Genomic DNA, 27,859 nt, shown 5'->3' with positions numbered 1-27,859 from the left:
CCTGGTTCGTCAGCCATTGTCACGGGGCCCCGGGTGACAAGGCTGCCGGGTGTGGTGGGTAGAGCGCCTGACCTTCAGCGGCTCGGTGCCCCCATGGCTGGGCCTCTGCTCTGTCCTGATCCTGTCACCTTTGACGCCTGGAAGGCCAATCGCTTGGCAGGAACTCTGACCTCACGCCCGGCCTAAAGGGGACGGTCACGACCGAGCTGCTCGCTGACCCCAGCGCCCACCCCTTGTCGTTAGCCTGAGGGGCGTCCTCTGGCCTCAAGGAGCCTGTTCCCGAGTGCTGCCCATCTGTCCCTTGCACTGTCATGGAGGCCGTGCTGGCACCGAGCACCAAAGGCTGCTGCGGCCTGAGGCGTCAATCGGCCGCCATCGTCTTACAGGACGGCGTCTAGGTGTCCTCGCCAGGGTCCCCCAGCGGGCTCCCACGCCCGCAGGCTTCCCTGCAAGGCCTCTGGTCTCCCCCCACTCAGCCCAAACTCCCTGATTTCCGCAGCCCTTTGGGGAGGCCGCCGTGTTCCCCCATGGCAGTGACTGTGACTCCCCACGTGGGCGAGGCCGAAATCAACCCCAGTGTTGACCTAGAGAGGATGAGGGGGGTGAAGACAGATCTGGATGAGGGAATATTCCATCTTGTGAGGCTGCGGGTGACCTCAGCAAGGCCTCCTGGCCATCAGAGACGCTCCCCCTTAGCGAGGGGGACGGAACCAGTCTGCTGGCCGACGGGATTCCAGGGAATCTGGGGATTCAGGTCTTTTCGGGTCCTCCTCCCAGATCTGAGTTACCAGGAGCCCGGCTTGAGGCCGGGAGATCTTGCTCTGCGTGCACACTTGTCGGTAGCTCCCGGGACGTCCCACCAGCGCTGTGCTACCTCTTGCCAACTGACCGGCAAGTGAACCGATTCCGGAATCCCATCTCGAGCGGCTGCTCTGTAGGGCTGCCTCTGGGACCAATCGCTTTGCTTTCACTGCCCCCAGAACAGGCCGTGAGAATGAGCTGTGATCTCAGGTCCCTGCTCCCCGAGGGGGTGTTCATTTCCCCCGCACCTCTGGGTGCGGCCAGGCGAGCCCCCTGTGCTGGAGAAAGGCCTCAGACCCACAGAGAGCCATTGATCTCGAGGCAGGAAGCTCAAATCCCAGCCTCGGCACCCGGAGCACAGTTACCGAAGCCGCGGACAAACTGAACAAAGATAGGAGAAGCAGAGAGAACAAAAGACATTACATTTAGGGGGGGAGATTACTTAAAACCATGGAGGCCAGAAAACAGTGGAACCAGAATTTTAATGTGTTGGGGAGCTGGGGAGAAGAAGCAGAAAATTTTCCCCCTTGCTATATCCTGTGAAAATCTTCTCCAAAGATGGGAGTGGGGAAAAAAAAAGAAAAAAAAAAAAACAACCATACATATGAACCACTTTAAAAAAGAAATACATTTATCGGGCAAACACAAGCTGAGCAAACTGGTCACCCGCAGGGCTGCACCAGGGTCGTTGCTAAAGGAGCCATGGGCACGGGGGCAGGGAATGCTTCCTGGATGTGCAGGAAGGGACACCAGCCCTGCGCACCGAAGGTTTGTGACCCTCCGGACTCCTGTGCCCAAGCCCCGAGAAGATACAGCAGGGACCTCCCGCCCTCCCGCCGCTCACCCAACGGAGGCCGCCCGCAAGCCCAGCAACGAAACCCATCCTGTGGGCACCTCCGCCGTGCACTTCCCAGACCCCTGAACCCGCTCCCCAGATTGCCAGAGCCAAGATGGGCCACGGTTTCAAAGTACCGTGTGTCGGGCTGATCGCCCGTGTAGAAGGAAAATCTATGGCAAGGGGCCTGAGGGCGGGGGGGGGGGGGGGGGGGGGGGCAGAGTGGAACCTCAGCTACCTTTTCCACGCCTTAAAAGCTTCTGTACTTTATAAACTTTTACATATTTCCCATGTATCACTTCCGAGCAACATGGTTTTTCTGTCAACCCTTGCTTTATTTGGATCCCTTGTTCATTCACATTTCACGTAATTAGCGCTGCACCGGGTGTAAACCGATGATCTTAATTGCTTTTCATTTTCCCAGCCTAGTCCATCTTAGGTTTCTGTCTCCTGTTTGGGGTTATTTTAAAAAAGTTCTAGTTTTCCCCCGTTTGTTAGCTGAATCACACACCTTCTTATTATTCTTCAGGTGGTTACTCCTGCCTCGTCTCAGAACCTCTCGGGACTTGGTACTTTGTACCTGGTGTCCGCCCGCCCCTTGCCCTCCAGCTCTCCAGTCCTTGCAGCTTCTTGGATCTTCCTTCCACCCCCCACTCACCACCCCCCCCCCCCTTTAGCATTTCCTTTAGTGCTGATCTGGCGGTGATGCGTTATTTCCCGTTTTTGCCTGAAAACATCTGACTTTTCATTTCTTTACAATTTTTTTTAAATTTTTTTAAATGTTTTTAGTTATTTTTGAGACAGAGAGAGACACAGCATGAGCCGGGGAGAGGCAGAGAGAGAGGGAGACACAGAATCCGAAACGGGCTCCAGGCTCCGAGCTGTCAGCACAGAGCCTGACGTGGGTTCGAACTCACGGAGTGTGGTATCATGACCTGAGCTGAAGTCGGACGCTCAACCGATTGAGCCACCCAGGTGCCCCTCTTTAATAAAAACTTTAATGTTTATTTGTGAGACAAAGAGTGTGAGCGGGGGAGGAACAGAGAGAGAAGGAGACACAGAATCGGAAGCAGGCTCCAGGCTCCGAGCCGTCAGCACAGAGCCCAACATGGGGCTCGAACTCACGAACTGGGAGATCGTGACCTGAGCCGAAGTCGGACGCTCAACCGACTGAACCCCCCCAGGCACCCCTGTACTTTTCATTTACAGGGCATTTTCATGGAGTTGCGGATTCTAGGTTGGAAGCTGCGGTCTTCCCGCCCCTCTGCAGCCCTCCCACTTTCCCGTCCGCATCCAGAATTCTTCTTGAAGCCTTACTACTGCCCCTTTTAAGGTACCTTCTCTTTCTGCTCCTTTTAAAGTGATGTCTTTTTCTTTGGCTGCTTCAAAGCCTTCTCTTTGCCTTTGATTTTCAGCAGTTTTACTATTACTTTGAGGAGGGTCATTCGTTTTCTCATCCTGTTCCGTCTCTCGCTTTGCTCTCGGCAGGGCTCCGAGTTACGAGTTTGTCGCTGCTGAAATCCTGCAATCAGAACTTCGTTTACAAACTCACCAGGTCCTACGTAGCTGACGTTGCCGAGGACATACGGTGTCCCACGCCACACCGAAGCTCTGATTACTTCCTCTTACGTTCCTCGTACCTTTTTCTGGAATAAACCAAAGGCACACTGAATGGATTCTGCCGTACTTGCTACTGGCGTTTCTTTAACACCCACGGCTCTTTCCTCCTCCTCTACTCGTGCCTGGGCATTACTTACCGCTGCTGGTGATGGTGCTGGGCCTGAGGAGGTTTCTAGACTTTGCTACAAACCATGTGAACCTGACAAAGTATGCACACAATATACAAACAATTCTGTTATTTATTTATTTTGAATAAAAAAGTGGCCAAGATAATACTGCGGCTCTGCATACAAAACACCACACGTTCGAGGTCGTTCCACATTTACAAAACTGCCGTTATGTACAGCACCGGATATTCACAGCAACTTTACTAGAAGCACACGAGCAACTGAGGGGCGTCCAAAGTGGGAAAAAGCTAAAAACCACCCATCTCTCATTAACTGGAAAGCCGGCCAACCAGCTGACCGGTAAAGGAAACGAGTACCTGTTAGGTTTTCCTTCTTGAGCAGTGACTAAAGAAAGACTGCCCCGCAGGGCTGTACGCCGACAACACACCCTCCACAACCTCCTCTTTGTTTTTTCTCCACTCTTCTCCACTTCAAACTTGTCCCAGCAACCTTTGCCCTAGTATTAAATAAAGGCTCAGGACACTGGGATATGAGCTTCAGGAAAAGGCGGCGAACGAGTGCTGATGATGTGGCGTGGCCTGGTTCAACCCAGGAAGCCCAGTTCGAACCCAGGCGGGACTCTGGCCCTCTTCGGGTCAGCAGTCTTCGCAGTTTTGAACGCGCTGGAAAAAGGGAACCATGCTCCGTCTTGAAGGTGGCAGGAAGTGACTCATTCTACGCATCAGGAGCACCTACTCCGTGCAAGGCACTTGACATTAGGTGCCGCAGGAACTACCAAGATGAAGCAGACAGTCCCTGCCCTTGAGGAGCTTACAATCTAATCATGAACACTATGTACATATATACAGTGCAGAGAAGCAACCAATTTTTCTGGATGCGGGGTATTCCAGGCCAGAGGTGTTCCTGTTCTTAAAGTTTCCTTTAAATGCCAAAAGTCGAAACCACACCACCCAACCAGATGGTAAGCACCGAGAAACTCTCTCTCTCTAACCTTAAGATTTTAGATGCCTGTTCTTTTCATTTAAAAAAAAAAAAAAAAAAAAAAAGTCCTATGTGAACATACATATAATTCAAAGCTGAGCACGAAGATTAGCACAGGCATTGGGTAAACATAAACTATGTATCACTATACACAACACACTAATTTTTCTATGCGGTCTTGTTTCTGTATGAACAGGTTTGATATTCATGTCCCTTTCGTAAAGTACAAATCTGAGTCAAAGTCCTGAAGAAGCCATAATAACCCATCTTTGCTTTTAATTTTGCATTAGCACCCAGACCAAAGCGCGCGACACCCCAGCAGTCTGGTCGCCAAACGTAAAACCGATAAAGCACGAAAGCGTCTCGTAGCCATTTTGCCACCTCTTCCGGGGTCCGGCCCGACCACCTTACGGGATCTTTCTGCGAGAGTAACGGGATGTCGTGATGGCGAGGGAAGCAGATTTTTACCATGGAAACAAACAAGATTTAGAGTGCCGAACTTTAAATGAACCTCCCCGGCCCGGTTACGGCAGCTCACCTGGACGGGCTCCGCCTGCACCGCGTCGGGAGGCGGGCATCATCTTGCCTCCTTTTCAGCTCCCGCCCAGCCTGGAACGAATGGCACCGCCGTGTGGGCCATCTGAACAATCCTGCCCTGAATGAACTCATTCACCGACTGGGACCTCAGGCTGTATATTAAGACCCGCCCACCCCGAGTATAATTATAAGTCAAAAAAAAAAAAAGCAAGGTAAGAAAACCTGAGTCACCTAATCAGATAAAGACACTGGGGGAGAAGCAGTCCCATTCTAAAAGGAATAGCTTCTTTATAGGATATTTTTTTTAACAGCCATTCCCCCCTTAAATTGATTGGCTGAAACACAGCAAGTTTTCAGAAGCAGCCCTGCTCTAACACAGAGTACATTGGCAGAGGGAGGCCGCAGCCTGCCTACCAGCCTCAGCCTGGCTAGAAGGCTTGATACTGATCTACAGCAGCACCTGGGAAACGAGTGCCCGGTCTTCTGAAAAACCCCGCTGTTTCATCAGGACAGTGACGCTATGGTATTTCAGACCATTAGGAACAACTCTGTATTTTGCAAATTTGACTTAATCCCACTTAAGGACAGTCAGATTTCACATGCTCTGTAATCACTTAAAAAGTTTCTTTTAACGTTTTTTATTTTGAGAGAGAGAGAGAGAGAGAGGAAGAGACAGAGAGCGGGGAAGGGAAAGAGCAGGAGACAGAATCCCAAGCAGGCTCCGCACTGTCGGTACAGGGCCCGATGTGGGGCTCAATCCTATGAACCATCAGATCATGGCCTGAGCAGAAATCAGAGGGCTGGACACTAAACCGACTGAGCCACCCAGGCGCCCCTGGGATCACTTTAAATAGCAGGTATCATCTTGGCAAGCGTGAAGATCATAACTCCGCAAACCTTTCTTAGCCTCAAGAAAGAGCAGTTTGAAGTTTAATAACTATCAGACCTGAGACACACACCTACTCCGCTTGAAGCTGTGCATGCTTCCACTAACGACTAACATGAAAACAAGTCACCGCAGTTAGATCTTTTAGAGGCACCCGTAAAACCGACAACCTTGAGGGACGAGGTCAGATTCTTGAGACACACTGGAGCCTCACCGAACTGTGCAACTCCACGGACACACAGAAAGGGAGCGTGTGAGCAGAAAGGTGTGTTCGTGATTGATCACGGGAGCCACGGGGACGCCCTCAAGGGTCCACGGGGGGCTAACATTAAGACATTCATTCATTTCTCTGCCTATTGGCTGTTTTCACCGCCCAATCTCTTTAAAAAAGAAACAAAAAAACAAAAAAGGGCAGAATATACCTTTCCCTTAGAAAAACTTAGGCCGGCTGACTTCTCATACAACCCGTCCGGCTTGGCGTCACCAGAAGTTCTGCTTGTCAGGACAATGCTGGCTTGGGGAGGGGGGTGGGTAGAGTAAGGAGCTAACATTTAGCAGACTCTACCCCAAAGCCCAGCCAGGAGCTGCTGAGCACTCTGCCACGGAAATAACCAAGAGTTTCGAAGAAAACCAGATACAGTTTACCAAGCTAACAACTAACACTGTTACCCTTAGAAAGAAGTCACTGTGTGATGCCGTCTCTCCTGGGAAGGGAGACCTACCGTGTGATTTAATTTGCACAGATTTTATCACTGATCTGTCGTTCTTCCAAGCATGAAATCTGCTAGCTCTGGACGTGTCCTAAAGCTGAGAAAACCAGAGGAAGGGAAATCAAGAGGAAGGACAGGCAAGAGACAGGAATCAGGAGCAAGAAGGCTCTGGACCTGGACCGGTGGCGTTAATTCCTGCGGTAAAGTCACTAAACTCGGAAGCGGTTTGACTGTTGCAAGCGGAGCAGGTGTTCCTTAAAACTCCCCGTGACAAGCACCAATAACCACCAACTTCTGCTTCTTAGCTGATAGCGTTCTAGTTACAACAGAATATATTTTAATATTCCATTACTACCTTTTAACATTCCGTTCACCTGATTAACCCGCGACACTCGCTAACAGGTCCAACCCGCACGTTTCAACATTAACATTCCCAAAAACTTCTTAGAGAGAGGCAGAAAAATGTCACGCTCAACCACACGCTTCGCCAGTGGTTCTAATAAGTCCTGACACTGAAAAATAATTGGTAGTTCTGGCAGATATAATAGTAGGTCGAGGCTGCTTGAAGTCTGGGTGGTGGACACGTGAGGATTTCAGAATGAATCCCGAGCATAACAAGCTATCAATTTCTTATCTAGAGTAATGGGGACAAATTAACCCCGGGCGGAAAGAGCGCGATCCAGGTGTGGCTATCAGACTCCCGAATGCAACATGGTGTAGCTGAAAAGGCCTAATTGCACACAGTCTTCGCCCCCGTGCTCCCAAGCAGCGCGACACCGTGGCTTCTACCGCTTCTGAAACGGTTGCTACAGTGACAGCCGAGAGAAACTCAAAATCCACTAACCAGATCAGGCAGATGTGAGGAAGCACGGAGGGCATGACAAGTTTAAGCCGCCAGAGACAATGAGCCGGAAGATTCCAGGGGTCACCCCTGCGTTCCCAAGGTCCCACTGACCGGCGCTCTGTCATCAGGTGCTCTGACTCTTTGTGAAGTCGGAAGCGGACCGCGTTTGTGATGCTGCCACGAGCTCACGCCAGCCTCCGTGGCTGAGGGGGTGGGGCTGGAAGAGGGGGAGACCGCCCGGCTCCACGCAGAAACGCGGGCCGAGCGGGGGTCGGGTGGGTTTCAGAATCTGAAGAATGCCCCCAGGCCTAGTCCCGCGCAGAGACAAGCCAGGTTCTAGCCCAACAGTTGCCATGTTTATTCCTACACGGACATACAAAATAATTTGGGAGACCCTTCTGGTTAGCTCCCAAGAGTTAAATTCCCCCCAAATGTACAACTGTTTTAAATGAAAACTTAATGTAAGTTTTAAATGGCAGCAGCACAGAAGTCCCCAACCGGAACAAATTGAACACTGACCCTGGTTGGAACCAAAAATATGCGAGACTAAGCATCCCATGATTATGAAAACTGCAATAATTCCTTGACGCGGTCTCAATTTCTCAAACCCTCCTATTTGCTGTCATGTCCAACAGCTACAGGCACAAACGACCACGGCCACACCGCCTTCTGAGCTGCGTCACCCACCCATGACCTTAATGCCGCCCGATTCTTTCCTGAAAACCAACTTAACGTGCCAGACGCTGGCATCTGGATCAACACTATTCTTGAAGTCACCAAGAGGAGAAGGATCAGAAGACTCCAGAAAATACAGATTTGAACTCAGGAGACAAAGCAAGATTAGAACAGGAAACCAAAGACATTTCAAAGCAGACCGGAAGCGCCTCTGAAGGGCTCCTGGCTCTCGACACGCGAGCGGAGGGGCAAGAATGCAGTGGCGTGGGGGGCGTCCGGGGGCATCTCGTCCAAACAGCAAGCGTTTCTGAAGCGGGGCCAAGATGTCTTTCTCTGAGCGATCACAAGAAAGGCAGCAATAAATGTCAGAATGAAGGCCAGACAGCATGGGACAGAAGTGGCAATTTCACATTTTGTATTTCCTATCCAACTTCCCAGAAATACGCACCATCTCGAGCTGTGGGCATCGCAGTCCTGTTGAATAGCACCAATCCCTAGGACACTTACTTTGTAATCTGGCAACACTGTCATTCCTGAATGTCCATCTTTAGTTTTGGACTTTAAGGCCAATTGATGTCTAACAGCTCCTCTTAACAGCCCAGAGGAAAATACCAGTATTACAAATACCAAGGACCTTTATACTGAGGAGGAAGTCCCAGGCTCCCGTCTACTGAGCCGCACACACCTGTGGCACCAGAGCACGTCTGGGCTGCCCACTGCTTTCTGGAAGTTTCCTGGAAGTCTTTAGATGGACTGCACGTTCTCATACTGGATATAAATGAAATGTCTGGACATGTCAACATTAAAAACACTCCAAGTCTTAAGGAGAAAATATTCTTTTTCTTCTACGTACAAAAATCTCACGTAGGCTGTGACAGTCAGTCTGAAGCAGGGAGGTGTCACGGGTGAACGGGAATACCAGATGTCCTTTACACATTAAGGACAAAGGACAGGAAACCTGCTAACGTGGGAGCTCACTAAAAATAAGTCACAATTATTAACTTAGGAGAATCACCTGATCTTTTGACACATTAAAGCCAACTTTAGTCTTGGCTTCAACCTCTTAAAAATCCAGTTCTATGAGAATGGTTTCCATATGCATGAGAAACAGGAATCCTCGGGATACAGATCTGTGGCTGTTTGTTCGGAACAAAGCATCAGGACCCTGTGCTGTTTCCAACACTTTTAACGTGTGCCGGAATACCGCGTACCATGCACCGCGCGCTTAAGCTCTCTGGAGCAGCGGCTCGGCACCAAGGCAAGCGTTAAGCCCAACTTGGTCCAGCGAGGCCCTTACCCCAACTCTCTAGAAGAGATCGTTCTGTTCCCAGAGATGATAGGGCATTCTTGTGGTTCAAACCGCTTCAGTCAAAACACTTGAAAAATAAGTGTTCCTCACTGGGTGAGGAGGCGGGGGGCTAATGTTCATCTCAGAATGACTTAAAATCTCTGCATTCAGTTGTTTCAAAGAAATCCCTTAGTCCCCGGAGACAGAGACCGTGCTTCAGAAATGAGTTCCCAGGGCCCTGTCTACACTCCTGGAGAGAGCCTCGCCACCCGAAGGCGGGGATCAGCCAGCGCGTCCTACGTCTTCAGGCCAGAGGGCATTTTCTGTAACAGAGTATGTGCCCTTCCCATCTTCCCACCGCTGACGTTCAGAAGACGGGAGAATCGCAGAAAGGGCAAGGGCTTTGCAGTAACCTCTTAATCCAGTCAGGATCTGCAAAGGAAGACAAGTGGCATTGAGTGTCGGCTTCGGAGCGGGTGGGCTGAGGCCTGGCCGGACAGCGTGAACGCACAAGAGGCCTGGTCCTGGCTCTGCGTCCTCAGAGCACCTCGCGCCAACATCCTAGACCAGCTGGACTAGATCTGTGCTTCCCAAAGCTAAGTGTGCGATGAAATTTTCATCCCTCTATGATGGAACAGGAAGAGAAGGGTAATGAATAATGATTCATACAGCTGAACTTATTCAGTTCAAGGACGGGGACTGTACTTTGTTCTGGGAACATAGCCTTAGTACACTGTTAATGCTAAAATTTTTTTTAATGTTTATTTATCTTAGAGAGAGAGAGAGAGAAAGGGAGAGAGAGAGAAAGAGCACACAAGCAAGGGAGGGGCAGAGAGAGAGGGAGACACAGAATCTGAAGCAGGTTCCAGGCTCCGAGCTATCAGTCAGCACAGAGACCGATGCGGGGCTTGAACTCATAAACCTCAAGATCATGACCTGAGCTGAAGTCGGACACTTAAATGACTGAGCCACCCAGATGCCCCTAAGATATCCTTTTATAAAATTACAGTAATGGTATTTTTTTTAAATGTATTACTTGGAAAAAAGCATGACCACACTGGCTCAACACCGTCTCCCCCTTTAAAAACTCCCCTAATCTGTAAGTGCTTTATTGTACGACTGCTCTCCAGACCCATAGATTCTCATTCTTCCTAAAGCTGTATGTAGCTCAACTCAAGGTCAATTTGGCAGGTGGATTCGTTTCTTTGATTTCTCTCAATCTTTTCCTGATTTCCTGTGTAAACATACCAATTCTCAACTGCAGTGAGTGCTTAAAGTTCCCTCTAATTTGTTTCAAAATAACGCAGTAAGAGGAGGAAAGCGAATGGGGGACTACAGATGAAAGAACAAAAAGCCACGAGCTGGGGTGCCTGGGGGGCTCAGTCGGTTAAGCGTCCCACTCTTGATTTGGGTTCAGGTCACGATCTCCCGGTCTGTGAGATCGAGCCCTGCATCGGGCTCTGTGCTGACAGTGTGGAGCCTTGCTTGGGATCCTCCCTCTCTGCACCTCCCTCGCTCACACTTTCTCTGTCTCAAAATAAATAAACATCAAAAAAAAAAAAAAAAAAGGCATGAGCTGACAATTTCTGAATGATGGCTACATGAGGATTTATTATACTCTCTACTTTTGTATGTGGCTACATTTTCCACAGTTGTTCCATAGTAACAACTTAAAAAGAACACAAGCTGCCAGCACACCAACTTCTCAGAATGAGACGTTAGCCAGTTTGGAGTAAAAATCAAGAAAAAGGGCATAGTTTTGTGGAGAATGTTTTGTTTTAGTTCATCGAGACCACAAATTTCCCCCAAACATGTAGATAATTATATACGCTTATGTCTAGTTAGCCTTTTTGGTTAGAGTGCGATGTGATGTGAATGAGCTTTGGGTCATGAATCTGACGTTCGTGTGACTATTTAAGTCACTGATTCCTTGCCCGCCTCTATGATCTTACTTCCAACTCATCATCTCAGAAATGTGGGCTTTGTCACCGGGCCCATCAGGAAAGAGAATACAGGCTAACCAGGAAAATCCCGTCATGGCTTTTAGAAGGATGAGTCCAAGCACACACCGAATATTCTGGCTTAGCACTGCTGTCTTCGTATACCTCATCATTTGTAGAATCTCCATCCAAATATAATCGACACGTGCCATCTAACACAAGCTCTGACATTTTTCTGAATGAATGATTCGTTTGCAGTAACGGAACAGCAAACTGCAGCCCTGCTCACATGCCAACGTGCAGTAACTATATCCTTCCACATGACATATTCCAGTTCTCATTTTTCCATTAGTTGTGGTTTCATGATAAGACTGCAAAGAGCAGAATGAGCCTGCTGACGGTCCCTAGTGGCCTAAGATCCTGCAGGGCGGAGCCTGACCCGAGCTGAGCCAGTGCCACCCTCCCAAGGCCGGGCAAGCACTCACCTTCTGGAGCTGGGTGGCGGGCGATGCTGTCGTGGAGCAAACACCTTCTGTAGATCAGACTCTGGCAGGACTGGTAGGTTAAGAAGCACCTGAGAGAACACAGACTGGATCGTCAGGAGCAACTCGCCACACAGTTCCCGTAAAACCATCCGCTAACCAAGCGAAGCACGGAAACGGCGCTCACGCGCATGGCAACAGGGTGGCCCTCTGCACACCTGCGCTGCCCCACCCTTAGTGAGGGTCCCCGCTCAGGGGCAGGTTGCTGAGCCAAGACATACAAAGCTTCCAGTCCAGTCGCTGCCACTTCTTGTTGGCCATTTGCGTCACTGGGAAAGCGTTTACTCTGTCCATACCTGTCCATATTTTGAATTTCTGACATGTTAAAAAAGACGATCAGGTATCATATGGCAAATTATTCTTGTATGTGATTTTGAAGATTAGATCTAAGCACTGTGTTTAAGGATGTGACAGTACAATGGGGAAAACCTGAAAGGTACAGAAGACAAAGTCAATGGTGCAGACAGACGGGACATGAAGAGACGTCCCCAGGTTCGGCCCTGTCCTGTGACCACTCGCTAAACACCCATCAGGACCAGGCTACAAAGGGCAGGCGGAATGGGTACCTACCAAGGACCAGGCATTGTTCTAGGAACAGCTGTGGACACAAAATTCCCCGTCCTCATGGAGCTTTGTATCCCAGGGGAGAGGGAGAAACAAACAGTAAACATCTATGAAGAGGCGGTGACTGCTAGGGAGGACAGCAAGGCAAGGAAGAGCGACAGGAAAACCAGGAGGCAGGGGACGCCAGCAGGGGTTACGGTTCCAGGTAGCGTGGCCAGGAAAGAGGCCTAACCGAGAAAGGAACGCCTGAGGAAGCCACGCGGACACTGGTCAGAAGAGCATTGCCAGGCAGCGAGAATGGCAGTGCAGACATCCCGGAGGAGGAGGGGTGCCTTGTGTACCTGAGGAGCACTGAGGCCAGTGGGCTGGAGTGAAGCAAGCGAGGCGGAGAAGCACAGGAGAGGAGGTCAGAGAGGGGATGGGGGCCAGGCTGTGCAGTCTTGGTCACTAAAAGGGTTTTGGTGTTTACTCATCCCAAATGGGCAGCCTCTGGAGAGTTCTGAGCGGAGAGAGGGGTGACATGAACGGATGAAGTCTTAGTAGGATCACAATCATGGCCACACTGACGACAGACCGGAGGGCATGGGAGGAGGCGGGGACACCTGCTGGGAGATAACTACGTCACCCCGGCAAGGGAGGATGGTGTCTTCACCAGGACTGGGGAGGCGGAGGCGGTGAGAACAGGCTGGATGCAAACTGGAAACGCCTGTTAAACGTCCAAACACAGACACTGTACAGGTGGTCGGACACGAAAGTCTGGCTTTCGGGGGAGAGATTCAGGCTAAAGCTCTCCGTTTAAGTCACCCGCGGACAGGTGGTGTGTGACCGCCAGGGAAGTGCTGACAAAGGAGAAGCAGGTCCAGGATGGATCTCCAGGGGACGAAGCAGAATCAGCAAAGACAACAAGAACGAAGCGTCAGAGGCCGGAAGGAAACCAGGGAGGATGGCGTCCAGGAAGCCGGGAGACGCGGGCGCTTCAAGGAGCAAGCCGGGGAGTGACGCCCGGTGTCGAACGCGGCTCATGGGTCTGTCGGATTTGAGCACACCAAGATGCCCTCTTCCAGTGAGAGCAGGAAGACTTCCACCTTTCAGTATAAAGTCGGACCCAAACGAGTGCACGACCTCTTTTACATTCCACTAACTTCAACAGATACTACTTTTGTAATACTTTACAATCTTAATGCTCCTTCAAAGGAAAACCGTATCGCCAAAATAAAGAAAGCCCTCTGTATGTCAGGCGGTAAAAACATGGTCTTTAGAGAGCGTCTGGCCTTAGTAAGACCGATGAAAAAAGTCTATGCCTGGCTTTTTGGTAGTGGCTTTTCTCCAACCGAGTGGCAGGGGCGACATGTTTTAGACACACTTTACCGCGCTCAGTGCGGCACAAACCTGGAAGAGGTGCACAAAGCAGGGGCTGGCTTACAATGGCTTACCGGAGCCAGATGTGGCCATTGGAGCAGACTGCCTGTTTGCGATCTGTGAAGGGCAAGATCTCTTTACACAAACTACAGTGCTCAGGGAAGGTCTGTTTGTTCATCTTCTTTGAGATGTGTCCAATCAGCACCTAATGAGACAAAGCAGTCGGCAACGTTTAGTGGGGTGAGTGTAAGACTTGTCAAAGAAAAAGCCTACTGACCCAGTGGAGGAAGGAAAACATATGCCGTATGGATGGGAGATGGGCGTTTCCACGCAGGCCGCTCATGGTGTCTGAACGTGACAAAGCCAGACCTTCTCCACGTGCTGACTAGCTGAGTAAACTAAATTCATTGAGGGACCCTCTGGTAACAGGGTGAATGCTAGCCACTAAAGAAAAAACTGTTCTGAAAATCAAAATCTTACCACTTGCCTTGTTTTAGCAGCTTCTGAAACCAGGAATTCAGAGTTCTGTTAGAAGACAAAGTATTTAGCTATTCTTTATAATGACTTAAGAAGGGAAAGCATAAAGTCTACGGGTGAAGTATTCTGTGCAATGCTAACTTTGTAAGATTGTACAAACGTCCGTTCTTTAAGAGAGGCTTACAAAGTATAAGCAGGATTAAAAAATAATCATTTCCCTTTTGGATAGCCCCAAGACCCATGACCAATCTGATCTAGCAGCCTGCCATCTGTGACCCACTGGGCCCCCCTGCGGAGGGGCGGTGGGCCCCCCGTGGAGAGGTTGACAGCACAGGCTCTAGAGCTGGTCCCTATTTCGGCTTTTCTCTGCTTCATTAGGATCACAGCACAGGAAAAATCAAAGTCTAAAAAAAGGTATCTACTTCATTACTTTGTTGAAAAAAACCTTCACTGGCTACATCTTTTGCAGGCATGGATACAACGAGCCTTTAGAACTTCCTCTAGAACTTCCTCGTCTTACTAGGAGGTAAGGTCCTTCAAGCTTTTTAATCCATTTACGCTTAAGTTCTGGCGGAAGAACTCACCTTCAGCCACTCACTAAAATTAGCTCACTGAAGTTCTGAAGGGTATCTTAACAGCTCCAAAGGGTGTCTGGCCTACTCAGTACGTAATTTACAAATCTAAAGCCCATTACCTTTTGGCTTTCTAGGTTTTTTAGCCTTAAGAATTCTAATTTTTGGTCCCTCATGCAGTGACAACCACCCCTCCCTTCTTTTCCGGACAGGTCAAACACGCGGACAGCGGTATGACAAAACCTACTCCGGACTCCTTCAGGAGAGACGCACTCCAGTTTTACACAAGGAAGAAGTGCTTCCACGTTTGTTCTCACTAGCCTTGATTGTGCAAGCCCAACTGTATTAGTGTAACTCCTACATTCCCAATGGGGGAGATACTGTTCCTTCCAAGGGGCAAATACTTATTCTTGGGAGGACAAGAATTCTTACCCTTTTTATGCATAAAGCACATTGATGTATGTAATCTGTATCAAAACACATGCACAATGTAGCTGTATTATTAGTAGGTTACAGGCAAGAACAATTAGGGGGAAAAATGCCTAAAAATGCTGGGGGTGGCGGGTGGCAGTGATAGTCTTAACTACACCAACATATCAGGCTGAGAATCTCAGAAACAATTTGTAATTACTAGATCAACGCGCTAGGTTTGAAAAGGTTCGTTTCATGTATATAGTGGGATTTTTTTAAAGACATGAAATGTAGTGTTTATTTTTTTTTAATGCTTATTTACTCTTGAGAGAGAGAGAAACAGAGCTGGAGCAGGGGAGGGGCAGAGAGAGAGGGAGACACGGAATCCAAAGCAGGCTCCAGGCTCTGAGCTGTCAGCACAGAGCCGGATGTGGGGCTCGAACTTATGAGCCATGAGATGGTGACTTGAGTGGATGGAAGTCGGACGCTCAACCGACTGAGCCCCCCGGGTGCCCTGAAATGCAGCGTTTCTAATCAAAACTCAGTTTTACCGATAACAGAGGTGCCATCTTCCCTCCTTTCCCCTGGCTCTGTTGGAAACACGTGACTATGCCAGTGGCTTCCTGTGCTCATTGCCCACCTGGACAATTACCTAAACTACGACCACCAACTTGCACCACGTACTTCCTAAAATGTTTTGTTAATCTTTCACCGACTCTTGTAACACTCCTGCTAGGTCCAGAAAACTTCCTCGCAATTCGCGATTGGGAGCACAGTGGAATACTTTTTAAGAGCGGACTTTCGGAGATGAAAAATCAGTTACATGAACAGTACATTGTAACTACTCTTGAGATTTTACCGCAGATATCCTAGGCGTAATAATTTCGGGGTGGCTATGCACACTTTCCAACAAGAAAATGCAGCAAGGAGTTTGTGAGTGGCTTAACATTAGGCATGAAGATACCTGAATTTACTACCTTCGATTTTATTTTATTTAAGCTTATTTATTTATTTCGAGAGAAACCGTCCACGCAAGGGGCGCAGAGGGAGAGAGAAGATCCCAGGCAGGCTCCGTGCTGATGCGGGGTGTGAACTCACTAACCGTGAGATCATGACCTGAGCTGACATCAAGAGTCAGGTGCTTAACCGACTGAGCCACCCGGGTGCCCCTATTGCCTTCAATTTTAAGACTCTGGGCAGTGAGAAGAAGTGTCAGTCTTAAGAGTAAAAAGGAGCACGGGCTTTTGTAGTTCTGAATACGTTACTATAAAGTATATTCCTTGAAACAAAAGTTTTTCAGGATTTTAGGAGCTATTACTTCACAGAGAAAGGTTCCCTGATGTCAGGGTAACAATGAAGTCCACAAAGTCAAAGGGTTTCTTCTCTGCAGGAATTCCCAGAACCATCAAAAGGATAAGGTACACTGGGAGCCTCTAAGAGGAGGACAGAATGTAACCCTATCGTTCTATCAGGGAACTTGAATTCTGTGGAATACGTTTCGGATAAGGCTCTAAGATGCTTCTAAACCAAAATAAAGATTAAGCCCAGTTTTTGTAAAAGTAAACATTATGAGTAATAATCTGCTTACTTGACATGCCCTTCTTGACTACATCAAAAGGCCTCGTCAAGTCTTCCCAAATGTGCGCAGTCCCTGTGCGGCCACCGCCGCCCCGTCTCCCAACCCCAGAACCTTCTGCAAACAGGGAGGGAAGCAAGCAGGGTGTCACATTTGCCCTGCTGTCACTGCCCAGCCACATACGACTCGCTAAACGAAGCCTCCTCCGGCTCATCCACAGCCGGGGGATCTCAGCCCGCAAACCTTGCTTCTCCATCAGGCCGCGGTGGGAGGAAGCATCGAAATGTTTTTTTGTATGATTTGCAAATGTCCTCTGCATTAATCCACGTTTCCTATTTATTCTCCTGCACCTCACGCCAATCAACTCCTTACAAAATATCGAAGTCAAAGTTGGGTTAGGAATTGGTTTAGACCACTTCTCCCTCATGCACAAAGCAGACCTCTTACCGTTCTCGTGCTTCCGCTAGAAACACCTACCCGTGCCGTGCGGTCATCGTACTCCTCGTCAGACATCAGAAAGTTGCAGAGGCCCCTGGTGGGGATGCTCGTGTTCTCTGTGATCCAGGTGTGCAGGTACACTTCTCCTAAGACCCGCTTCATGTGCTCCCTGGTCAAGTGCATTTCCACGCCTTCGATCTTCCCTTGGATCTCCAGGAGCTTCTCTTCCATCGGCTCCCGGCCCCCGGCGTCTCCAGATGGGGTCAGCGAGTCGTCGATGGGGTCCTCGGGATCGCCCTCTCTGCTCCTCTCCTGAAGGCCCTGCCTACTGGCCTGTCTGGAAGTGCCTTCCTCTTGTTCCTCCTCGGCATTGCCCATCCCAGGGGAGTCAACGAGTAAGATTTTGGAGTCCTCGTGGGACGGTTTCCATAATGCTTCTGAAGGGGTTTTCTGCATCGACTGATACAAAATCCTCAAGAGGAACAGTTTGAAACGCCAAAAATACGTGGCCCCACTGCTTTCGATCTTTTTCTCCAAAGCTTCTTGTAAAAACTGCGGGATGTGTTTATCTTTTAAAATCTTCCAGCGAACCAGATCTATTAAATCAACCTGCTTGAAGAGATTCTGAACGGAAGACTCCAGGAGCTGAGCAGCTGCCTCTTCAAAGGTTTTGAGAGTAACGAACTGGACCTGGTAATTTTTGTTAACGGGGTGGAGGCCGTTGACCATGCCCTCGGTCGTAATGACGGCCAGGTACGCGCCGCAGGGGCTCACCGCTATCCCGTGCGTCCTCACGGAGCCAAACACATCCGAGAGTTTAATTAGCTGGTGTTCAAACTTTAACGCCACATCTGTGAAAATGGGAATCAGCTGCCTCACCTTCCCGTCACTGGAACAAGTATACACCGTCCCGTTCTGCTTGTCCGCAGTCATGGAGACGATCGGCAGCGAGTGAAGGCCTGTGACGTGGGAGTTGTGAACGTTGAGGCCTGCTTTGGAGATCAGAAGAAGACACCAGAACACATAGGATCCTCTTGCTGCCACCACCAAGCTACAACTGCACTTCTGGTAAGGGTGATAGAGCGGGACACATTTAATGCTGTGCACCGGCAACTGGTCCATCTCCTTCCACAAGACAACAGGCTGCCTTAGAGTGAAATAGCCTTTAACTGCTTTGAGATTGACGGGCAGGATTTTCACAGGTCCAAAAGCACTCCCCACGATAAGGCCGCTCATTTTCCGATTATTGTGCTCATATTCCCACCAAAACAAAACACTGGGAGAGCTGATTCCGGACTCGATCGTGTTGCACGAAGAGATGGACTCCTTCCCTACAAAGGGCAACTGAAACTGCCACACGGCGATGTCGCCGTTCTCAAAGAGGACCGCCAGGAGCACGCTGCCTACGTCCCGGCACTCGTTGTTATGCTTGACCTGCTGAGTGGTGCAGATGCCCGACCACTCCATCCTGACCGGAGTCTGCATGCTGTGTCTCCTCTGAAACTCCGCGAAGTCCCCGAGACTCCCTTCCGGAGCCTCATTCTTAGAGAGTCTGTAACTGGTCTCGTAAAGACGTTCTCCGTAAATCTCTGTCAGATCGACCAGCTGGACCCACTGGAGTCTGTTGAGGTTAGCCTGGATGGTCAGGCGATTGTCCATGGTCAGCGCCGCCAAGAGGCACCTACCATTTGCATCGCAACCCATGGGGGACCAGCTGGTGTATTTGAATCCCCTCATCGGTGGCAAAGCTTTCCCCTCAGGGTTGAACACCCTATCCAACATGAAAGTCTGACTGACTGTGGGGTCTTTCGAGGTGGCAAACTTCTCCTTACACTCAGCAACTTCTGCTTTAGAGCCAACCTGAAAATGAGAGATACAAAAACCATCAGATAAATATTTCACTCTAAGAGGAATATATCTACACTACTTAGGGTACCGAGTGATTCATCAGTGTCGACTAGGTCACGTTCGCATATACAGAATTTTGTATCAATTCTCTTAATTTTGAAAGACATACGTTTAAAAGATCAAGTGTGTGTCCGAAAGGGAGTACTTACTCAAGAAATAAAGATTTTTGTTTTAAGAGTCAGAATAAATGTTGCCATGATTCATAGCCTGGCTCCCACATTCTTTTTAGAACTGCCATAAATAATGGCCATAACAGCAACGTACTTGATCTTTAAAGCATTTAGAGCACGCAGCTGAACTACTCACAAAACCATAAACACGTTACATACTCATGAAAACACATACCCATATACATCTTTGATACAATCGGATATTTGGGTTTTTACAATTTTTTTGTGATACAAACACCAGCTTTAGGTTCTATCCAAAATTTCATCCAGAAACTATGCCGAAAGCCAACTCCAACTGCTACATCCGCTGTTTCTATAGAATAATGTCCACTCTGGTTAGACTACTTGCCATTCCTTGAATATTCCGTCCTCTGCCTCCCTTGGCCCCTTGTCTGGAATGCTGTTTTCCTATCTAAATCCCATCCGTCCCACCAGATCTAATTCTCTCTCTGAAGCCTTCTGAGATCATTCTGGCTTTCACCCATCACTCCCTTCTCCGAGTTTGTGACATATATCAGTGGTGCTATTTAGTGCTTAGCTGTTTGACTACAAGCTCTTAACAGAGATTTTAAAGGGACATTAAAGACAAAGGAAGAGATAAGTGACCAAAAGAGAGTGGTTCAGAGCCAGGAAGGCTAGAACAAAACAAAGCAGGAGTCAACTGAACTGTGCTTTCTATGGATATGTGAGGCAGGAAGAGGAAAGGACTTGACCCCACTGTCTTCAGGGAAATGGATCCAGAGAAAGAAAGAAGAATCTTTCAGATTTAGTGACAATCTCCTTTTACCTCGAGGCTGATCTTCAAATTGGAAAGGGTAGTTATTAGATGATTACAAAGGAATTCAAGCCTAAGACATATATAGACCTAATAAAAGTCACTTTAAATGAGTTTAAGTCCCCAAACCCAGAGGAATTACACTCCAGGACACAGGAAAAACTTGGAAGATGTTGCACTCCAAACCACTAACTAGTCCTCGGTAAAGTTTGAACTGGGAACGTGTCAGAAAACCAGAGTGCAATTAACAGTTTTAAAGTATCCCCTAAACAGTAAATGGGTAACAAAAATCGCAGACCATTCAGTCCGCTAGGGAATAAAATTCTTCAATTACTAACAAATAAAAGGTTTGTGTAGACAGAAGAAATCATTTGAAACCAGCACTGGATAACCAGAAAAATCTAATCTTATTTTCTGTCGAAACTGCTACATGACACAATAAATAAGCATAGAAAGGTAGATATCACGTTGTCCACCAAATGAATTAGACGACTAACTTTTCCTAAAGTGTGTTATGAACAACACCACCCCCTAAACTGTCCCTTGAAGTACGGCTGTGTGGCCAAGTCCTGGGAACGCTGTTTGCTACACAGCATCTCACTCTGAAGAGTCTCAGGAGCACGTTAGATGCCTTGGCCAAGGAGCTACTGAGAGCCTTACCTAGAGTTTTTGTTTTGTTTTAAAAATTTTTTTTTAATGTTTATTTATTTTTGAGACAGAGAGAGAGAGAGAGAGAGAGAGAAAGAGACAGACAGACAGAGCTCGAGAGGGGAAGGGCCAGAGAGGGAGACACAGAATCTGTAGCAGGCTCCAGGCTCCGAGCTGTCAGCACAGAGCCCGATGCGGGGCTGGAACCCACGAACCATGAGATCATGACCAGAGCTGAAGTCAGACGCTTAACCGACTGAGCCACCCGGGCGCCCCATTGTTTTATTTTTTTTTAAACAACAGAACTTTTTCTGGGTGATGTCCTCCTTTATTATCCTAAAGAATACTCTGGAATCATGATTTAGAAAGGCATTTATGGTAGCCTCTTGGATACATTTATGAACATGCTGGAGAAATGCAGACTGGAAACTCCAATTAAATGAAGTGTAGCTGGCTAGCCTGTTGATAAAATAATGCTAATCAGAGCCCAGAGCTTTGTATGGGTAAATAAAATTTGAAATATGGCAGAATGAGGCACAACATAACGATTGAAAAATCTGTGCTATGAGGCCAAGACTACCTGGGTTCAAATCCTGGCTATCACATAGCTTTGTGACCTTGCACAAATTGCTTAAAACTTCTGGCCCTAATTTTCTCATTTATAAATAGAGAACAATAATATGAGTCTCATAGAGTTAGGAAGTACAAATAAAGATGTAAAACGCCTTTTTTTTTTTTTTTTTTTTTTTTTGGTGATCAAGAGTCTCTACTGACTGGGGCAACGGGCGGCACAGTTAATCCTGACTCATGATCTCACAGTTGTGGGCATGGAATCTCTGTAAGATTCTCTCCCTCCCTCTCTCCGAATCAATCAAAAGAATCTCTACTGACTGAGCCAATCAGATGCCCATAAAGCATCTACTAATAAATGCTCAATAAATGTTAGCTATGATGATGAAAAATACTCTCTCAGGATTAAGTGTTAATGAGACCTAATAAAAGGATGCAAAATGCAGAACAGATATAAAGTTGTCCACCAAATGAAGGGAAGATATAAAGTCATTCACAAACCTTGTAATACTGTAAGCTAAGCAATAATTGTTAGAATAGGTAGATTTGCTACAAATAAAAGCTACTAAAGAACTAAAAGTAAACAGCAGCAGAGGATGAAATCAAAGCAACTCTTGGTCCCACTCACTGTAGGAAGAACTCTCGAGAGGAGAGAGAGCAGCTTGGTTCTCTACCAATGGAGAAAGCCCGTGCGGTTTTGTGTGTATGAGTTTGAATGAGTACGCTGCCCCTCCGAGGAAGTCTCCAACTCACAAAACCAGCCATCAAATTAAAACATGCAGCCAGATGCTCAAGGAACACACACCACAGAGAGGAGCCCAGCTCCCAGAGGACCACACCCAGCCAATCATTTAATTATATACCATCCTGTTCCCAGCTGGCCACTATTACTGCTAATAGCTAATTCCTTTGTAAGTACCTAATGAATAGAAATTCACTTGAAGTTACTCAACAGGAAGCTTCTTGAAGGCAAGAACAGGATTCCAAAGACAGCCAATAGTTACTTAATGTGGAGTTAATAGTTTCCCATACTCGTAACGATTCATACAGAATAAAATTAGTTATACAAACATTAGAATTTGCAATTGTATCCAAGTAGATGATGATTCACTGACTCAGCAGTCTAATGAGAAGAAAAATTGCAAATCGTTCTTTTTTTAAAGTTTGAGACAGAGACAGCAAGAGTGGGGGAAGGGGAGAGGGAGGGAGGGGGGAAGGGGGGAAGGAGGGAGAGGGAGAGAAAGAGAATCCCAAGCAAGCTCCACGCTGTCAGCACAGAGCCTGACACGAGGCTCAAACTTATGAAACTGCAAGATCGTGAAAACCAAGAGTCGGACGCTTAACCAACTGATCCACCCAGGCAGCCCGCAAATTATTCTTAAATCCCAGTTTTATTTTTTCAGATCATTCACTTCTAGCATTTTCCTTTATATCATACAACCTCAGTGCCCAGGACAGTAACTTGCAAATAGCAGGTAGTATTTGAACTATTATATAACTGCATATGTTCCTGAAAGAAATTCATAATCTAAATAAAGGGTCATAGAGCAAAAGGTCCGGAGTGGCTCAGCATCTAGCCTTGTAGCAGTGCCATACCTTAAACTGATCCAGGCTGCAGACTGGCCCACCTTTTGAATCAGAGCAAAGGCAAGCTGGACAGCACTGAGCAATTTAAATTTTTTTTTAATGTTTATTTTTGAGACAGAGGGACAGAGCATGACTGGGGGAGGGTCAGAGAGAGGGAGACACAGAATCCAAAGCAGGCTCCAAGCTCTGAGCTGTCAGCACAGAGCCTGACGCGGGGCTCGAACTCACAAACTGTGAGATCATGACCTGAGCTGAAGTCGGCCGCTGAACCGACTGAGCCACCCAGGCGCCCCAGCACTGAGCAATTTAAATCCTTAGGCACTGCCAATGGGTAGAGCCATCAAAGTACTGATACCAACTTCTTTAGAGTCCTACCATCATACCCCAGGGATTTACCCCCACAGAAGCCTCTTTCAGAATTTCAGGGACAACTCAGCATTCACTCACCAAATGGTCGTAGTCTAATAAGACTGCTGACGGATGGTTTGTGTGATGTGCATTCCAAAGAACAGTACAAGAGGAGAAGACGTCACTAATTAACTTTGGACAACCCATCAATTACAAGAGGAACACTAAAGATTTGCTGTTACTTGTTAGACAGTTGTGCGACCAACGAGAGTCTAATTTTTATCAGAATATTCTGGATATCTTCATGTCCACAGCTACAGCGTTAATCCAGACCTGTATTCCTTCATACCTGTATGACCGCATTTATTACTTTAAGTACAGCATGTCGGGACCTGTACTAAGTGATTGTATGTGTGTGTGTGCATATATGTGTATCCATATATACATACGTACATAGATGTATTTAATTTAATCTGCCAAAAAGTCTAAACAACACAGGTTTTAGCAACCCCCTTGTTGAGAGTGTCCTATCTTGCTATTTTGTACCAAAGCCCAATCTCTCCACCTCTATTTTATACTGACCCCAACAATCATTTTCTTGGTTCTGGGCCCACCAGATTCATATTCCTGAACCATCCCAGGTCAGTCCATGTTTATGAAACCGTTACAGCCCTTCGGGCTTCTTAGAGTGAAGCCAACTTCTTCAGACCGTCAAAGTTCCCTAATGGGCTTCACCTCAATTTCCCTCCCTAGGAGAGCTCGGTCGACCCACCATTACTTACACAATTAAGTACGTGCACGACTTAATTATGTGTGTAAGATGGACAGCTCATTCTGTTGCTTGGAGGTCCCTCTCCCATGTTCCTCTTTTGAACCAAATCCTACGTTCTTTCAGGACTGCTTCAGACTCACCAGCAGATAAAACTCCCTGATGTACGTGCCTCCCTATTTCTGCCACTCTTTAAATTCTCTCTGCTAAAGTATTCAATCTGTGTCACGCTGGACACACACACTTAAGGTTTTCTCTAGTTCATGTGCACATGAACATCCTTAGAAACAGTAGGGATGTACCTTTTAAAGCCCCTTTCTTCTGCCTCCCTCCCTGTTTCTCAATTTCACAGGAGTACCAGGGTCTACCTGATTTGTTTACACTCGAACCAATTTGTTTGTATCTTCTCCAAGATCTTACAGGGTTTAGTCATCCCAGTTTACCAATGATCTAACTCGATGACATGTTGTTTGCTTAAAACTTTCAAGTACGCTAAAAAAAAAAAAAAAAAAAAGTGGTGTGGGCTCCCTGCACCCTACCCACAGTGACTGATTCATATTTAAAATTGGTGGTGCAGGGGCGCCTAGGTGGCTCAGTCGGTTAAGCATCTGACTGCGGCTCAGGTCATGATCTCGCGGTTTGTGGGTTCAAGCCCCGCGTCGGGCTCTGTGCTGACGGCTCGGAGCCTGGGGCCTGCTTCGGATTCTGTGTCTCCCTCTCTCTCTCTGCCCCTCCCCTGCTCATGCTCTGTTTCTCTGTCTCAAAAATAAATAAAATATTAAAAGTGTTTTCAATTGGTGGTGCAGAGAAGGCTTCCAAACCCTGCATGCGAAAGTCACATAAACACATTCTCTGGGCACAGACACAGATACACAGTGCGTATCACTCTCTGTTATTACAGTAGTGCCTGTTCACAACTTGCCAAAGAACGTAAGCTCCATGAAGGCAGGGACCTTGTTTTGTACACAGCTTTATTTCCAGAACCTAGACAGCACTAGGGCGATACATGGTGCTATTCAAACATCTGCTGAATGAGGGAATACACGTTTTATAGATCACATCTAGGCATAAAGATCTATAAAGGAAACAGGGCAAGTTTTTGTACTTGAAACCACTAATGAACGATAAGATTTCCTATTCAGGGAATTAAAAAAAAAAAGGAAAAACAAATTGGAAAACAGTGATCTCCAAACAGTAAAACTTAGGAACCCGAAGGTTCTGAAGGCGAACTTAGTTGCTATGAAGCTGAAAGCACTAAATCTACAGAGACCTTGAAGTTTAAGAACTGCATTTACTTCCAGAGGCTTTTCATGCTGCATCCCAAAGATGTTCAGCTGCAAAAAAAAAAAAAAAAAAAAAAAAACGAAAGTGCTCAGCGGCTCAAGGTGAGAAGGACCATCCATATAATAAAGTCGCTGAGACAGCCGAGACCCTGAAAAGGACCAAATTTTCTTCAGAGCTGAAGAGGCACCAGAGGAGGGCACGTCACCGTAAACAAAGCGAGCGGAGGGCCTCGGGGGAGTCGATTCCAGACAATAGGAGCAACTGTGGAGGCAAGGTCTGGGGTTGGGTCAAAGGGGGTGGAGTCTCAGAAAGCACCAGAGAGTAATCAGCGCCAGCAGTGGGGCAGACGCAGGGTCGCAGGCAGGACCTGGCTCGGAGGAGAGCTCCCGGGATACGAGAGTGTGTGTCGGAAGGGGGTGGGTGATCTGGAAAGCCGGGAGCAAACGGCCGCGAGGTTTTTTGTTTGTTTTTCAAAAACACGGCGACCCCGGCCACTCGGGATGCGACGAGGGGAATCCCCGGAATAGGCGCAGGCCGAGACTCCCCAGGGACCCGTAACGCGGCCGCGGGAGCGCGGCAGGAGGAGACCCCGGGGCTGGGGCCCAGGGGGCGACTTACTTTGAGGAGGCAGCTGTTGAGAGGAGCGGGCACCGAGGTGCGGTGGATAACCAGGTCCTGGCCCGGGTTGTGCACGTCGCAGATGAGCTCCAGCACGGCGATGCTGCGGGCCGTGGACACGGACACGCGGTGGTCCTCGGACCAGGCCAGCGGCTCTAAGCCGCTCACCGCGTACTGCAGCTTCACGGCCGGCTCCCGCCGAGTCACCAGGAAGCGGAACGCGGCACTGGGCCCGGGGGCCGCGTCTGCAGCCGGCTCCTTCCCGCCCGCCTCGCCGCCCCCCTCGCCCTCCTCCTCCTCGGGCGGCGCAGGCCCGTCGGCCGCGAGCCCCACCCGGGCCTTGTCAGCCGAGCTCATCTCCCCTCAAGTGCAGAGGCCGGATCCCGGGGCGCGCCAACCTCGCGCCGCCGTCCCGTTGCCGCCTCTTGCGCCGCCGCCGCCGCCGCCGGCCCCCAGCGCCCTCCGCAGCGGCTTTCTCCCCTCAGGCCCGGAGCGCCGCCGAGCCAGGAAGGACCCCGCCGTTGCTAGGCGACCCAGCCCTGCCAGGTGGCCAAGGCGCTGCCTGTCTGGAAAGCGCGCCTCCTCGGCGGGCCGGACCGAGAAGCGCCCTGACTCGGCCGCAGTGGCCGAAGGGCAGGGAGCCTCGAGGGCAGCCGGGCCCCAGGCCCCTGCAGAGGCCTCCCGCGCCACTGAGGTGCTGAGGGAGCGGCGGCGCGGCGGCAAACGAAGGAAACGTTGGCGAGATGGCACACGGCCTCCGGTCTCTCAGAGACGCTCAAAGAACTTCACAAGCGCGAACGCCAGAGTGTTCGGTGGCATCGCCCGCCACGGGCCGAGCCGCGAGGGACTCCCCGCGCAGCGGCCGCCGCGGCCCGTACGCTCGCGGACGCCTCGGCACCCGGAAGGGCCGCGGCCGCAGGAGCCGGCGGGGCAGCTGCGCGGGGTCCTCGCGCGCCGCCCACGTGGGCCCGGGCCGAGCCCGGTTCTCCCGGTCCCGCCGCGCCCGCCCGTGCCCGCGCCTCGCCGCGCGCCATGGCCGCCGCCGGCGGGCTGCTCCTCCGCGCTGCCGAGTCCCCGGCCGCCGCCGCCCCCGAGACGCTCTCGGGACCCCGCCGGGCCCAGGCGAGGCGGGTGAGTTCTGCCCCGGCTTCGGAGCCGTCCGCACCTGAGCCCCGGCCCGCCGCACCTCGCGAGCGGCCGCCTCGCCGCTGGGTAGGGTTTGGAACTGCCGCCGGAGTCCGGGGCGGTGGTTGGGAAGCGGGTTATCTGGCAGATTCTGGAGGAGTCGCAGAGGGGCACGTGTCTGGGACCGGAACATCACCCCGCGGGGATGTCCCAGGAGGGAGCGGCGCGGGCGTGGAGGGACGCCCGCCGGCTCTCGGGCTGCGGGTGGCAGGGGTGAGCGGCGGATCCCGACGTCCCCCCACCCCCACCCCCACCCCAAGTTAGGACCTGACACCGGGGCGAGTGCCCGCCCGGCCTCTTGCCGGCCTCGCCTCTTTGTAACTTGTCTCAGCCGCCGTTGCCTCAACCAGGGGTCGTTTGTTGCAGGAACGAGGACTGGAGACTAGAGCTTTTCTTCATGAACTTGCAAAAGTGGCCTAGATTCTCATCCACGGGCAGTGGGGAGAGAGAATAACGGAGCATCAGTATACTCCGCTCACTAGGGAGGGGAACGGTGCCTTCAATTTAAACCAAGCCAGAGCTGGAAACTGGTTTCTGGGACGGTTGACTTCTCTCCTGGAAAAGAGGCGGGCTGCAGGGCAGAAAGCCCCTTGTAGAGGCGTAAGTTACAGGACCTTGGGCCAAGGAAGGTGTGTGTTTTCTCCAAAAAGCAACAGGTGATTCCGTTGACGGATTGGTTGCTGAAGGTCAGTTCATCCAACGCGTTGAAGCTGAAATTCCTCGAGTTGGTATTAGGGTTTCTCTTTGGTGATTTTTCAGTGATAATCAAGCTTTAGGATTTAGAGGTTTGGGAATTGGAGTTTTCAGCTAGCC

General features: G+C 49.4%; 3 protein-coding genes across 14 annotated transcripts in view; 2 read left to right on the top strand and 1 right to left on the bottom strand.

Moving 5' to 3' along the window:
• Positions 1–19,297, top strand: part of AK8 (adenylate kinase 8) — a 155,780-nt gene extending 136,483 nt beyond the window's left edge. Inside the window, exons 16-20 of one of the 9 annotated variants that reach the window (XM_047831199.1) lie at positions 2,846–2,969; positions 3,125–4,345; positions 4,656–5,114; positions 14,657–14,713; positions 17,214–19,297. The gene's annotated coding sequence lies outside the window, so the exon portion shown is untranslated. Of the gene's footprint in view, positions 1–2,845; positions 2,970–3,124; positions 4,346–4,655; positions 9,954–14,656; positions 14,714–17,213 lie in introns of those variants that run through there. The other 8 variants (XM_047831192.1, XM_047831200.1, XM_047831198.1 and 5 more) reach the window with 8 other exon arrangements.
• GTF3C4 (general transcription factor IIIC subunit 4) lies at positions 3,487–26,639 on the bottom strand. Its single transcript, XM_047831184.1, has 5 exons — positions 25,862–26,639; positions 17,224–19,044; positions 13,785–13,915; positions 11,731–11,819; positions 3,487–9,737 (listed from the first exon to the last, which is right to left on the bottom strand). The coding sequence occupies exons 1-5, from the start codon at positions 26,216–26,218 to the stop codon at positions 9,673–9,675; spliced, it is 2,463 nt and encodes an 820-aa protein (XP_047687140.1). The 5' UTR covers positions 26,219–26,639; the 3' UTR covers positions 3,487–9,672.
• Positions 26,640–26,732: 93 nt separating this feature from the next.
• The window catches only part of DDX31 (DEAD-box helicase 31), a 73,086-nt gene continuing 71,959 nt past the window's right edge, over positions 26,733–27,859 (top strand). Inside the window, exon 1 of one of the 4 annotated variants that reach the window (XM_047831185.1) lies at positions 26,733–26,992. In XM_047831185.1, coding sequence (XP_047687141.1) covers positions 26,894–26,992 — 99 coding nt within the window. In that variant the 5' untranslated portion in view covers positions 26,733–26,893. The remainder of the gene's footprint in view (positions 26,993–27,859) is intronic. The other 3 variants (XM_047831187.1, XM_047831186.1, XR_007146496.1) reach the window with 3 other exon arrangements.

This window comes from Prionailurus viverrinus, chromosome D4 (assembly GCF_022837055.1).
Source record: "Prionailurus viverrinus isolate Anna chromosome D4, UM_Priviv_1.0, whole genome shotgun sequence".
NCBI lineage: Eukaryota > Metazoa > Chordata > Mammalia > Carnivora > Felidae > Prionailurus > Prionailurus viverrinus.
The sequence above is the reverse complement of the archived record's forward strand: the minus strand, read 5'-3'. Positions and strand labels throughout refer to the sequence as shown.

Coding starts and splice junctions, on each gene's coding strand:
- GTF3C4 (XM_047831184.1), bottom strand. CDS start 26,218: ATGAGCTCGGCTGACAAGGCCCGGGTGGGGCTCGCGGCCGACGGGCCT. Junction 19,045..25,861: donor TCAACAGCTGCCTCCTCAAA/GTAAGTCGCCCC, acceptor TCTCATTTTCAG/GTTGGCTCTAAAGCAGAAGT. Junction 11,820..13,784: donor AATGGCCACATCTGGCTCCG/GTAAGCCATTGT, acceptor GTGTTCTCTCAG/GTGCTTCTTAACCTACCAGT.